At 41.2% G+C, this 12,503-nt stretch overlaps 1 protein-coding gene across 1 annotated transcript in view; it reads right to left on the bottom strand.

Moving 5' to 3' along the window:
• Positions 1–11,886, bottom strand: part of LOC103138562 (rho guanine nucleotide exchange factor 18-like) — a 57,216-nt gene extending 45,330 nt beyond the window's left edge. The window contains exons 1-7 of the mRNA XM_016671842.1: positions 10,716–11,886; positions 5,424–5,566; positions 4,059–4,675; positions 3,279–3,429; positions 729–855; positions 580–637; positions 84–128 (exon numbers count right to left, since the gene is read on the bottom strand). Of these exons, the coding sequence (XP_016527328.1) occupies positions 84–128; positions 580–637; positions 729–855; positions 3,279–3,429; positions 4,059–4,675; positions 5,424–5,566; positions 10,716–11,016 (1,442 nt within the window). The 5' untranslated portion in view covers positions 11,017–11,886. The remainder of the gene's footprint in view (positions 1–83; positions 129–579; positions 638–728; positions 856–3,278; positions 3,430–4,058; positions 4,676–5,423; positions 5,567–10,715) is intronic.
• Positions 11,887–12,503: the final 617 nt, after the last annotated feature.

The following is a 12,503-nucleotide window of genomic DNA, read 5'->3' as shown; positions in this document are numbered from 1 at the left end:
TGGTGAAGACCCAAACTCTGCCGCCACAGTCTTCATTAGAACAGCAGCTAAAGCGTGCAGGCCTCCCTCTCCTGTTTACTTACCCATAGTACAGCTTTAGCTCCTGCAGAACTTTCTGTACCATCAGCCTAAGACAAATAAAACACTGACACTGAGTGGAGGGGGGAGAGGGAAGAACCAGTCTGCTGGGAACTGACTCTGAAACCGTAAAGTGAAGGACAATCCTCCTTCATCTGGCGCATCCATGAAATCACCAGAGTACAACCATTTATTACATAAAGACACAGTCAGTCAGCAAAGGGGCCATCTTGGCAGCTGAAGGAGCGTGAGCTGTGGGAGGGGGAAACTGCAGACGTCTGAAATGGAGCAGAAATGTCAGGGGAGAATGGGGAAAGCCCCTTTGTTATGTGGGAGTTAGGTAACCGTAACAGGCTATTTACAACTACAGAGCAGAATCTGCATGAACCGCTCAAGAGTTGCAGCGTCTTCCACTCCTTCAAGCTTCATTAAACTCATACTACTGTTACTTCGACAGAATCATATTCTTGGAAAGGTATTCAGCTGCGTTGTTGCACTTACATATGGCTTTGTCCCTCTGATGAGTGCAGGTTTTCTTCTGGGTCAAACTCCTCTGCCACTGCAGAGAAAAAGTCGAATAGATCTACTGTGAAAAGAGGTGAAGCATGAATCAACTACACATGAAGAAAGTATGTGTTTTTGCCCCCCACCTCCTGCTGCCCTGGCGGCCTGTTTGGAGGTCTGCACGACGCGGGAAATGTGCGCCGCTCGGGAATATTCATCGGTGGCAAGGATGTCCGATCGAGAGTACAGCTGCCTGCCTGGTCCACCGGTGACCTGAAAGAGGAATAAGCGGGCATGGGCGTTGAACGCACATCTGATCTGTTTTACATCCACTTCCCAGTTTACAGCAGGTGCTGTATTGAGATTAATTGTGCTTACAGTGGCCTTTATTAGCTGCTAATCTGCAGAGTATTTAGTCGTTTTTGGGCTCTGTAGCGAGGAAGCTCTCTGTAGTTTGCCACAATGCTCCAAATGAATCATTTCCCTCTAACTGTGGACTTATTTGGTATCAAATCCAGTGTTCCAGTCATCCCTTTTTCCTCTTTTCTCTTAAAAAGTGCATATAATGTTTTATCACAAGGGAGGGTTTTATGGAAAAGCTTTAAATTGAGGAACAAGCCACTAAAACAAGAATTCATTTATAACGATGCCTGGCAATTAACAAAGGCCAAGTGAGTTTTGAAAGGTAATTTAAGACAGGATGCCAGATTACGAGCCAGAAAGCTGGAGGCTCCGAAAGCACAGGGTCTATTAGCTTTTATTAAGTTGCAATTGTAATGTGTAAGATGTGCAAGATGCTGGATGATCTCATTCAGTGAACTGCTGCATAAAATCCTGTAATAGCACATGGATCTTTGAATGATTGACCCTTTAGGATTTAATGAAACTGATAATATATATATAAAAAAAACTATTTTCAGGGATGATGATGATGATGATGATGATGATGATAGGCTGTTTCAGTTTTGTTTCTTTATGTCGAAAAGAAGTGCTAAGATTTTATTTTGAAATAAAAATCTAATAATTATTTTTCAAACTAAAAGAAATTTGAAGATTTTATTTCTCAAAGTGCCGTTACAGTGCCATCACAAAGTACAAAGTATTCACACTCTTTTTCTTTTTCCACATTCTGTCATTTTATAGATTTCTCTAAAATAGATGGTCATGTTTTGTAATTAGGAAACAGCAGCTTGTTTAGAAAGGTGCTTAATTTTGTATTGCTGAAACGCCTCTGACAATATTCACAGCCTCTTGTCTCTCACATGCTTGGCACCACTATTTTTGAGTACTTCTGTCATCATTTCTGAGCTTTCTGCCATGACTTTCAGATGATGGGTTATTGGATTGTGCATGTTGTATATAATCTCTCAGCTCTCTGCAAACATTTCTGTCTCTCCAGGCCAAGCTTTTCATGATCTGGATCTCCTGTCTCAGCTGGATTCTAAGACTCTGTGTCTCCCACACTCCTGGTAAACTCCATTATTTCTGTTTACTTCCTGGTTCCCATCCAATCATGCCACTCATCTGTTTCTGTCTTCCAGACCATCCAAAAGTTTGCAGAGTCAATAGCAGCAGACTTCCACTGTGGGCATCAGACTCAACTAAAACCCAAAACATGTCCAACTTTTCACACTCCAGCCAGATTTTTACAGGACACACAGGATCCAACATGATCCGCCAATGTAAACGCAAGACAAACCGACAGTAAACAGAAAGCTGCTCGAACCAGATTGGTTTTTCATTCTTTCATTTGTTTTATATACTTCTTAGATCTTACCAAGTATGTTGGGTTTTTTTTGTGAGTGAAAGATTTTGTTTTGTATATTCCCAAAAGTAGATCATCATCAGTCAGCCATCAGAGTAGATGTTGGTGTCAGGCATTGGAGTGGGAAGCGGCTACATGCGCTGTGTTTTGGGGAAACTGCAGTTGGTGATTTTATCGAGGAACTATGAATTCAATGTGTTTGAATAACAGACAGACAACTTGCTATGAACTGTTCAATACTGTGAGAGCTCTGGTGGAGCCAGCTGCACATTGTCCGAAACAAACAAAAGCGAACCGTCACCGTCCTTCGTCCTGTCGTCTTCTTCATCGTTTTTGCCAGTAGTAACATCCGGCTGTTGACCATATGATGTTTTTTTTTACATCATGTGATGTAAAAAAAAAAAAAAAAAAGAGTATTTCGATACGGTTGAAAAACCACCTTATCATAGCACAAAAACTTTTTATCGAGAAATGTGTCTCCATTAAGCAAACTTATTTTTGTAATTCCAATTTGCGCATTTTTATGATTATTAGAAACTTAGCTGGTGTGTAGGCAGATTCAGTGTGCAGCAGCTGCATCACAGTTCTGCACAGCGCCCTGTAACAGAGACTGTAAGCCAGGCCTTCTCGCCCAACATCAGTGTCTGACCTCGCAAAAGTAACACGTTCCTAAACCTCGTGTAAACCCTCCCGTGAAGATTTGAAGCTGTTGCAACGGCAAATGATGGGATGATGCTATTTTAAAAGTCTGAAGGTGAAAATGGAATGTTACTAAAACATGAAAGAGGCTAAACTTGAAGTAAATCAAGCAATTTGTAGTGATTCTTTAGGATGTGGACATTTTACTGAAATTCTCACTCGACACTGACGCGAAGAAAGCCTGAGAAGTGTTAATAAAAGTCTTTTGGTTGGTAGCAGAGTGGCTGTTTACCCTCAAACTGAAACCATCTGGCTCATCTCCGGCTCCTGCTGAGAAGCTGTCAGACTGCTGCTGGGAGGAGGACTGGAAAAGACTGCTCTGTTGCTCGTCATCATCGTCTCCATCTTCATCGCTGTCTATGGCTGCGGTGTCCAGACTCAGTCTGAGAGCACAGCGAAGCAAACACAAAATGTCAAATAGAGCGGTTAGATATTTTAATGAGGCTCTCTGCATATTTTTTTTTTTTAAATAAAATATACTATTTCACTTTTACTGAAATGACGCCATAAAAAAATGCTGCAATGGATTAAAGCGAAGGCCTGCATGTGGCTCTTTAGGATGTCAGCAGTGGCTGGTAAAACCAACAGCAATTACAAATAGCAGTTCCTTTTGCAGAATTTCTCAATATTTCTATTTTTAAACCGTTTCAACACAGTTTTCACAACAGGATGACGCCAATACATTATTTGTTTTTCCCTCACAACCAATAACATAAATAAAATAGTTTTTACCATTTAAGCACATTTTTACATTTGGTATTTCTGAAGTTAATCAGAACCGTAACCGTCCGTTTGTAGCTTTTGCAGTGCTGGATAAATAATACACAGACATGAGAGTGAAAATAGTTCTGTGGGTTTTAAAGTTTGCTGATCTCTGGCCTAAACTGTCAGAGAGAGAAATCCTCATGTAGCATTAATGCTCACATCTAAGTTCAATTCGTACTCAGAACACAGATTAGTTTGCAATGACTTATTAAGGTGAACTTTTTCTACCACCTATTGCTCATCTTACCTCCTGCCAGAGTTGAGGGGCGACAGAGGAACCCCCCAGCTGTGCCTCCGAGACGTTGACATGGATCTGACAAAAATTGGAAAGCTGTCCATGTCTGGCTCTCCATCCAGCTCCATTTTGCCCTGGCGCTTTACGTCGTCTAGTTCATCAACCGCTTTCACTGTTTCCAAGGATTCCAGCAGTCCATTTAGATTAACTGTCCAGTTCAGGGTGAGTGCAGAGGCAGTGAAGTCATCGCTGTCGGCGACACAACCTGGCAGCGGCTTTGGGCTGAGCTGGGCAGCAGAGTCAGAGGGAGGTTCATCTGCAAATTGCTCAAAGGAAGGAAATGATGTTGCATTGACCTGTAGGAAGTCTGTGGTCAGAGCTGTGGGCTGGTTTTTGGTCTGACTGTTTGTGTTTACAGGCTCCTGTAAGTTATCGGTTTGCCGTGCGTTGCTTTCTGGGAGTGCAGAGGTGTCTTTTGACGCTGCAGCCTGTGAGGCCGGCGACTCTCCCTGCAGGTCTTTGAAGTACTCTGAGTCCCTGAGGGAGGAACTGAGACCCTGCAGGTCCTCTAGGCTGCTGCCTGCGTCCACACAGGGACAGTCGTAGTCACTGACTACTGAGGATGCATCCTGGACGATCGCAAAGAGAGGAAGGAGACAAAACGATGTGAAAGGGGAGAACAAATTAATGCAATGTTTCACTGTCAATGGTGTGTTCAGGGTGACGTTAATCATTAGATTTTCTATGTAGAGAGCAAAAAAAAAAGCTTGATTTCGGTTACGAAGTCACCTTCCACAGCATTACTGAGCCTTTTGAAAACTTTAAATAGGACTACTGAAAGCTGTTTTTTTTTAAATATCAGCTTTATTTTTCATATTCTTTAAAGAGGAAATAAATGATAAACTAATGATTCATACATCTAGGTTGCTCCTGTAGAGTTGCTATGAACCTCTTCCCTGATTAAAGCTCATTCAATTTGCCCTCTGATACAGAGATATTATTTATTTTGTTTTTTATCAACACAATTACATAGCCTGTGAATTTGTTTACAGCAATAAAGTGATTCTGATTGTGATATCGAGCTCTTTTAAGGATGCCATGCTGTCGCTGTTGTGTTGGTGTCTGCAGCATTGAGTCATATCTAGAGAGCACATGAAACATAGCTGCCATCCAGCATGAAGGCAAATTGCTCACCCCTCCTGCACTCAAAGCACATGCTTGCACCAGTATGTCATTAGTGGCATCTGCTTTGTGAACAGGACACTGAGCAAACTGCAGCAAGCACAAGTTTGCAAAGTTAGCAGATCACCGCTTCAGTTTCTGGAACTTAAGAAACTTGTATGAGCCGGAGAAACTTCGAGGTTAGAGACTCTTTACCTGATCATCACTGGTGTTGTCACCATCCTCTGTGATGGAGGCCGGTGGTAGTGAGGAGGAAGATCCTTTCCCACTGGGTGCCTGGACGCTCAGCTGGGTACTGGGATTCCCACAGGACCGGCTACATGGCTTGCACTCGGATGCTGGACAACAAAGGCATTGATTTGTTTTTGTTTGTTTTGTTTTTTTTTGTTGTTGAAAAACGTTTCTCTAAAAGTACAGCACAGTCAACGGCTCTCTAGAGAGATAAGGAGCCGGAGGGAAGGCAGACGGCTTGCTGAATGCATCAATCACGCAGCACCTGTGTAATCAGTCTGGACTGTGCTGTGCATGATGGATGAAACGCCCCGCTGCAGACCCCACTCCAGGCTCTTGTTGAAAGCTCCTTTACATTTCCATTACATAAACAGATTCCTCGATTCACATGATGCCGCAAGCCACCGTCACCAATAGCAACTTCTCAGAGGGTCAGTGTTATTTTACATGTCAGTGGTGGTGGAGAGCTCGATTTTATTCCTTTGCTCTGCAGTTTAAGAAGCGGTCCGTCTGTGGTAAATAACGGATCACGGTGTGCAGAGCATACATTTATATTAAAGTCGCCTCTACAAATCAGTGGCAGAGGACAAAAAAGGTCCGTTTTTGACACTGATCAAAGCAGACATGTGGGTGTGTAATCCTGTTGCATTGTATCACGGGTTTCAGCCAATCTGAGGAGGGAGATCTATATTGCAGCTGATTGCATTATCCAGATTTCAAAAGACATTCCTCACTCTTCTTTAAGACCATCATTCAGTTTTAAAGAAGAGTGAATGAGTCATTCAGTCAGAATACTTTTAATCTGTCAAGTATTCTTCACAGTCCTCTGAAGTATTGGTCGCCAACGATTTCCCCTTTTGACCTGCTGGACTGTGATTAAAGTTAAATAGTTGAACACCAATGCATAAAACAATTTTATATTTTTATTTCGATTTTTATTTTATTTATTTATTTATTTTAAAACCTTCCACCTACCAAACCACTTTGCGTTTTGCCTGTTCCATAAAATCACAGTTAAACTCACAGAATCTTTTTGACTACATGTGAAAAACTATTAATATTTATGAGTCGCCACAAGTCCATCTGTGCTGAAACATATTATCTGGCTCTGTCTTTACTGCAGCAGCAGAATTACTCGTCTTGATACAACGAGCGTCAGGGTGCACCAACTGGTTTTACTGATATAAAAATTCAGCTTGTCTTGTAACAGCAATCAACCACTGTGAAATTGGCAAACACCACCGCACCTGGTGGCAAACTACAAGAAACTTTAAGACCCCCACATCTTTCCTCAGTCATGACATCTATTAATAATCTTAACAAACCTGCTAAAATCAGCAGAGACCTACACTTGAGAACACATCGTACCATTATATGTACGTCTCTCAAACCTTGTGTGTACAACCTTAAAGGGTAAAGTTACTGTTTTAAACTTTATATCATGTTATAATGTTATTCCCTCATCAAAACTTGGACGGCTGTTTTGATTCTTCCACGCATGTTTGAGAAACCCCTGATTCGGACATGGTTACTTGATTGCGCTATAAAATGGACAACACCACGCCTTCAATACACAATGAAAACAACAAGAACAACATTATATATCTCTAAATAATTCTAACAAGTTAAAGAAAAGACCATGAAGTCTAATCAGGAATGTTTAAATATAATCATGTTGACATTTTTGGCTACCCAGGGGACACATTTCAAGATGTTTTCTAAGTGAATTGAGATGTGGGACTTCAGTTATTTTAATTTATTTATAACTTGGCACTTAAATTCCTTCTAAAACAAAAATAATCTAAAGTTAGACAAATAATTTTCACAGCTTCATCTGTTGCTTGAGTCTAAATTTGTTAGCCTTACAACAGAATTCTTGTAATGTTTCTATTTTTTTGTCATTATAATTTATACATGGTAGACAATTTGGAAAAAACGCAAATACACTGCCCTCGATACACTGCATTGTGTTGGTCTATCAATCAAAATCCCACTAAAACATGGCGAAGTTTGGGGTTGTAATGCCGTAAGCAGGGCGGAGAGTACAAAACGGATTTGCTGCAGCTGTGAGTGAGAGGCTGAAGCTCCCAGTGAAAGAGTGGCTGAACCAAATAAACAGTCCAAGAAAAACAGAGGCCCGGGAGAAACCAAACAGAACATAAAAACCAAGACATAGGAACACCAAACCAAAACACGAATTTACTAAACATACAAAACCGACACGGGGTGACAAGACTGATTTCCAGAGTAACAAATCAAACCAAAGTCTTACAAAGAGGTTCCAGGTTTTCTGGGCGCCCCTGTGCCCTCATTCAAACCAAAAAGAAACAAAAGCTACAAGGAATCGTTTGTTCTGCGCACCAAATTATTTATTTTGATTCCTAAGCTCACGTAGCAAAACGACAGGCCGAGTCTCGCACCCTGTTTTGTTATCGGCCTGCAGAATCCACTGTGGTCTTCCTCCTGACAGCCAGAGATGCTCCTGTGTAAACACACACACTGTAGATACAGTTCTCCATATTACTAAATCATCGGCCGAGGCAGCAGAGGTGGCAGCATCCTCCCCGGAGGGAGAATTAGCCTGTGTCCAAATCCTTCTTGTGTTAAGTGTAAACTCAGAGGAGACTCTGCAGCAGCCGCTCAATGCTGGGCTGCAGAGTCGCTGTGGCCTTTTATGGTTGGCCTTTCATTTCTTCTCAGACATGACAAAACAATGAAACATCAGTGCACTGCTGTGTGTGCACATACACTCAGGTTTAAAATGCTTTTTCTTTTTTTTCTTTTTTATTAAATCAGACTCAGGTTGTTTTTCAGAGTTTGGCTCCCTGTGAAAAAGGGAGGTCTCACTCTGCAGCAAAAAAAAAAAAAAAAAAAAGATTAAAAATGGGTAACTCGTGTAAAAATGTCAACATGTGAAATGTGCTGCAAGCAGCTTGATGCTTTATATGCTCGAAAGTGTGCATGAAGAACTATTTAACACTACTGAAGTAGACTCGGCATAAAACTTAACACAACGGCTTTTATTCATAGTCACTGAGTAGTGTGTTCGGTAAACAAGGCATTCGTCATGTATCGTGTTGAACTAAAAGTTGTTTAAACAGGAATCTGTAAGCAATAAACAACTCCAATCACTGGTTGAACAATTTCTGCCAACATATGTTAAGTCATTATAAATTTGAACGCTGCAAAATCATTTACTTTTGAATGTAGACATATGCACCTCAGCAAATTTGAATATAATTTAAAAGTTCATTTACATCAGTAATTCAATTGAAAATGTGAAAACTCAGTGAATTGATTTAATCAAGAGTTTCATGACTATGACTTCAGTCAATTAAATCCCAACATTAAAGTAAATATTACTTTAAGCTAATAGAAAATTATACATTTCAGAAATGCTCCACTACTAAAAGCAAATGTCCGGTGTCTGTGGTTAATATTTAGTTGGGGTTTGTTTTACACGAATTACTGCATCGTTGCAGCGTGGCAGGGGGGTGATCCGCCTGTGTCATCTTCCTCTTTATAGTAAAGTAAAGCACGTTACGGTGCTTTAGTGGTGTGGGCAAGTAAAAAAAAAAAAATAGATTCATCATCTTCATATAAAACTTGTCAATAGAGGGAAGTATGAAGTGACCTGATGACTTCTGACTTCCTAACACACAGTATGCCAACACTAACAGATGACATTATTCATTTTAAATTCGAGTCATGTTATTTTAACAGAAAATCAGTGGCTAAATGAAACTGAGCTCTGTGCTGCAGCTGCTCCACTCTTCCTCCAGACTCTGAGATCCTGGTTTGCAACTAAAAGGCAAAATTCACCTTCATCTGAAAAGAGCACCGAGCAATAGTCCATCGCCTCTTTCTTTTAGCTTCTGATATTCTCTCTGGTTTAGAAGTGGCTAAAAACAAACAGCTGCAACAGCTGTGACCCAATATGTCTTCTTGTTGTGACTCTTCACCGACTCTGGCCTCAGTCCATGCGTTGCGAATCTCTTCCTAACTCTAAGATGACTTTTTTTTATATAATCCTCTTGAATCTGTGCCACACTTTTTCCTTCCGCTCAACTTTGCAATAAAGTACATGGATAAAGCTCTCTGTAGAGCCTTACCCATGATTATGAGGGCCACATCATGACTTTAACAGAACATATATGTGTTAAACACCCTTTTTTTATCAGTTTTATGTAATATTAAATTTTTTTGGGAAACTTAGTTTTGAGCTTTATTCATCTGTAAGCCGTAATCATCAAAATCTACAGAAATAAACACATGAGATGTTTTAGCAGAATAAAATACCTAAATCGCCTCCTACACTTCATCAAAAAACCCCATATTTTGATGTCCTTTTTTTCCTTAAAGGGGATGTTCAGCAAAAGATGTGGAAGGAAATAAAAGCACATGTTTACCCACACAGTTCGGTGCTACTGAGCGCTACATGATAATCACAAGAGGAACCCAGGCCACGGTCAGGTGATTTAATTTAGTCAGGCTGCACATGTCGAGCCGTTTCCCACAGATGTATGGCTCACAAATGGTGACGGCTTTCAGGTCAGGTCATTCTGACGAGACAAAAACAAAGCCCCAGACGTCAAGCATGTTTTTAGACTGCCCTTTCTGGGACAGCATGAACGAGTTTTAGGTTGTGGTGACCAACCTAAAACTGGTCACTACTTCATTTCTCGCTTCATGAGAAATGAAGAGAGGTTCATTTCTCATGGTGCACGACGGATGCTACTTGCAGATAAAAAACAAAAAAAACCCCCAAAAAACAGAGGTGTCAGATCAGAGCATGAAGCGCACATCAAAAACAGCCGTCCTCATCTTTTTGATCAGAAAATTCATTGCCGTTTGAAAGTGCCAAGCTGCACAGAAGCGAAAGGGAAGCACGAGCAAGAACAGGGGCTGCTGCGTGTGTTGCAGAGCACCTTGGACGTTGACCACAAAAGGTCAAACGCAGCTCTGCAGACACAAGGTGGCACTTCACAGACGAATAATCAGTTTCTGTTTTGATTGAACAATGCATTTCGGCACTCTCGCTGTTCAACAAAATGCACTCTTCACTCTTTCACCAACTTTGATCTGAAAGACTCCAACCGTCATTCACCGCAAACCACAATCAGGTCACAATGACATTCAGCATGTCACGTTAAAAGAACTGAATGGGGCTCAGAGGAGAAAAGCGAGACGGTTTCCACCAGCTCGAGTGGGTCGCAGACGGCTTGACACTAAAGCTGAACCTGGAAGCAAGATTACCTCTCTTGAAGGACCATCTCTTCATCCAGAGCTTGGAGAAAGACGGCCAGGAGTGGTTAAGAGGAGAGTCAGCCATCGGAGCAGAGCAGAGGCCAGTTTGAACTGGAGTTTGATCACACTGGTGCTGTGGCACCCAGTGCGAGGAGGAGGGAAGCTGAGTGGAGGGAGGGGAGTCAGAAGGCTGGGGATTACCTCCAGCAGCAACACAGAAGAACTGCACAGCAAAAAAATGTTCAAAGAGAAACGACAGTGGGAGTACTGGCGTTGAAAAACGCAAGTGAGAATTCCTAAAAACTGTCATCTGCTGCTCTTTTTCTTAGAAGTTTTTCATTCCTTTAGTTTTTTTTTTTTTTTTTTTTTTAATCAGCATACAAGTATGTGAAACTATTTAGACAAAATAAATGCTGATTATTATAATTACAGCCGACAGCAGAGAGAGTAACAAAAAAAGAAAAAGGGGAAATGCATAAAAGTTCACCAGATGGTTAGACGCAAGTTAAATTATTAAAATGGCGCTTCTGACTCCACAGAGCGGCTCACATATGTGCCTGGTTTTGGGAAATAGGGCAGATACAAAAAAAAGAGAAGGAAGTGGATGCAATGACAGCAACAGAGCAATGAAACTGTTTCTTTTTGACTCACAGAAGAACACGCCAACGCGTCTGCTCTGAAATAATTGTGAATGTTTTAAGGGACTTACTGTACACAAAAAAAGGACACAGTTTGTCAATTTTTGCAGCAGTTTCGGTTTAATCTTAGCACAACTGGAGCCACAATAAAGTAGATCACAGTGCATATAGTTCACGACTTCCCCGAGTGTTTTGCATTTGAGAAAAATAGAACACAGGCACAAAGACGGACGACATAGACACCACTGCCTTGTTTGGAGGTGGATTAGAACAAGACTGTGTTTCACACAGAGCATCAGCACAAAAAAACAAGCCGTTACTGAGGAGGATTTTACTTGAGAACCGGCAGAAGTTTCTGCTAAAATGAACCAGTCTCTACTCACATTGGGTGAAACAGAGGCGACTTCTCATCAGTTCTTGTCCTTAAAGGTGGAAAAAAAAAAGCTCCGACAAAGAGGACTAAAATCCTTCGAGTTTGAGTGTGAGTGTGTTCCTCTGGTTCTCAGACTGAGAGTAAAAAGACAACCAACTGCTTCCTCTTTTCCCCCGTCATTCTGTGCAGTAAGGCGAATAGTTTCACACATCACTACAGCTGTGAAACAAGTGATGGCAGCTGACACTCTAAAGAGCAGCCCACAACGCTGCTCTGCAGGTCAAAAGACAGACTATGCAGAAAACCAGGTGTAGTGTTGCCACTAAACCTCTCTTCTGTGTGTGCACAACAACTCAAACTGCTTCATCGATGTTTAAACAAAACGTCACACTCACAGTAAAGACTTACTGCATAACTCTTGATGCTCTGGGTTGCAGGATTCTCTCACTCGCTGTCACATTTTGTGGCTTCATGCAAACTTGCAGAGTCCTTAGAAACTGATTTAAACACTCACTTGGATTTTGTCATTTTAAAAACTACATGCATTGATCAGAATGACTGGCTTTACAAAGAGTCAGCTCAAATTTATTTTGTCACAGTTCTTGTATATGAATGATCATGAGAGCATGCTGTGAAAAGAATCTATCTGCTTAAAAAAAATTATCCAGAGAAGAGGAGCGCGGTTTAAAAGGTCAAAAAGGGTTTTACCGAGTGGGAAAATAGAAATCCAGCACAGATCTAAAAGTTCATCCTTTCGTTCATAATCTATTCCTACTAAATATGCAA

Source organism: Poecilia formosa, unplaced genomic scaffold (genome assembly GCF_000485575.1).
Source record: "Poecilia formosa unplaced genomic scaffold, Poecilia_formosa-5.1.2 Scaffold52, whole genome shotgun sequence".
In the NCBI taxonomy this organism is placed as follows: domain Eukaryota; kingdom Metazoa; phylum Chordata; class Actinopteri; order Cyprinodontiformes; family Poeciliidae; genus Poecilia; species Poecilia formosa.
Note: the sequence above shows the minus strand (reverse complement) of the source record. Positions and strands in the feature narration are given on the sequence as shown.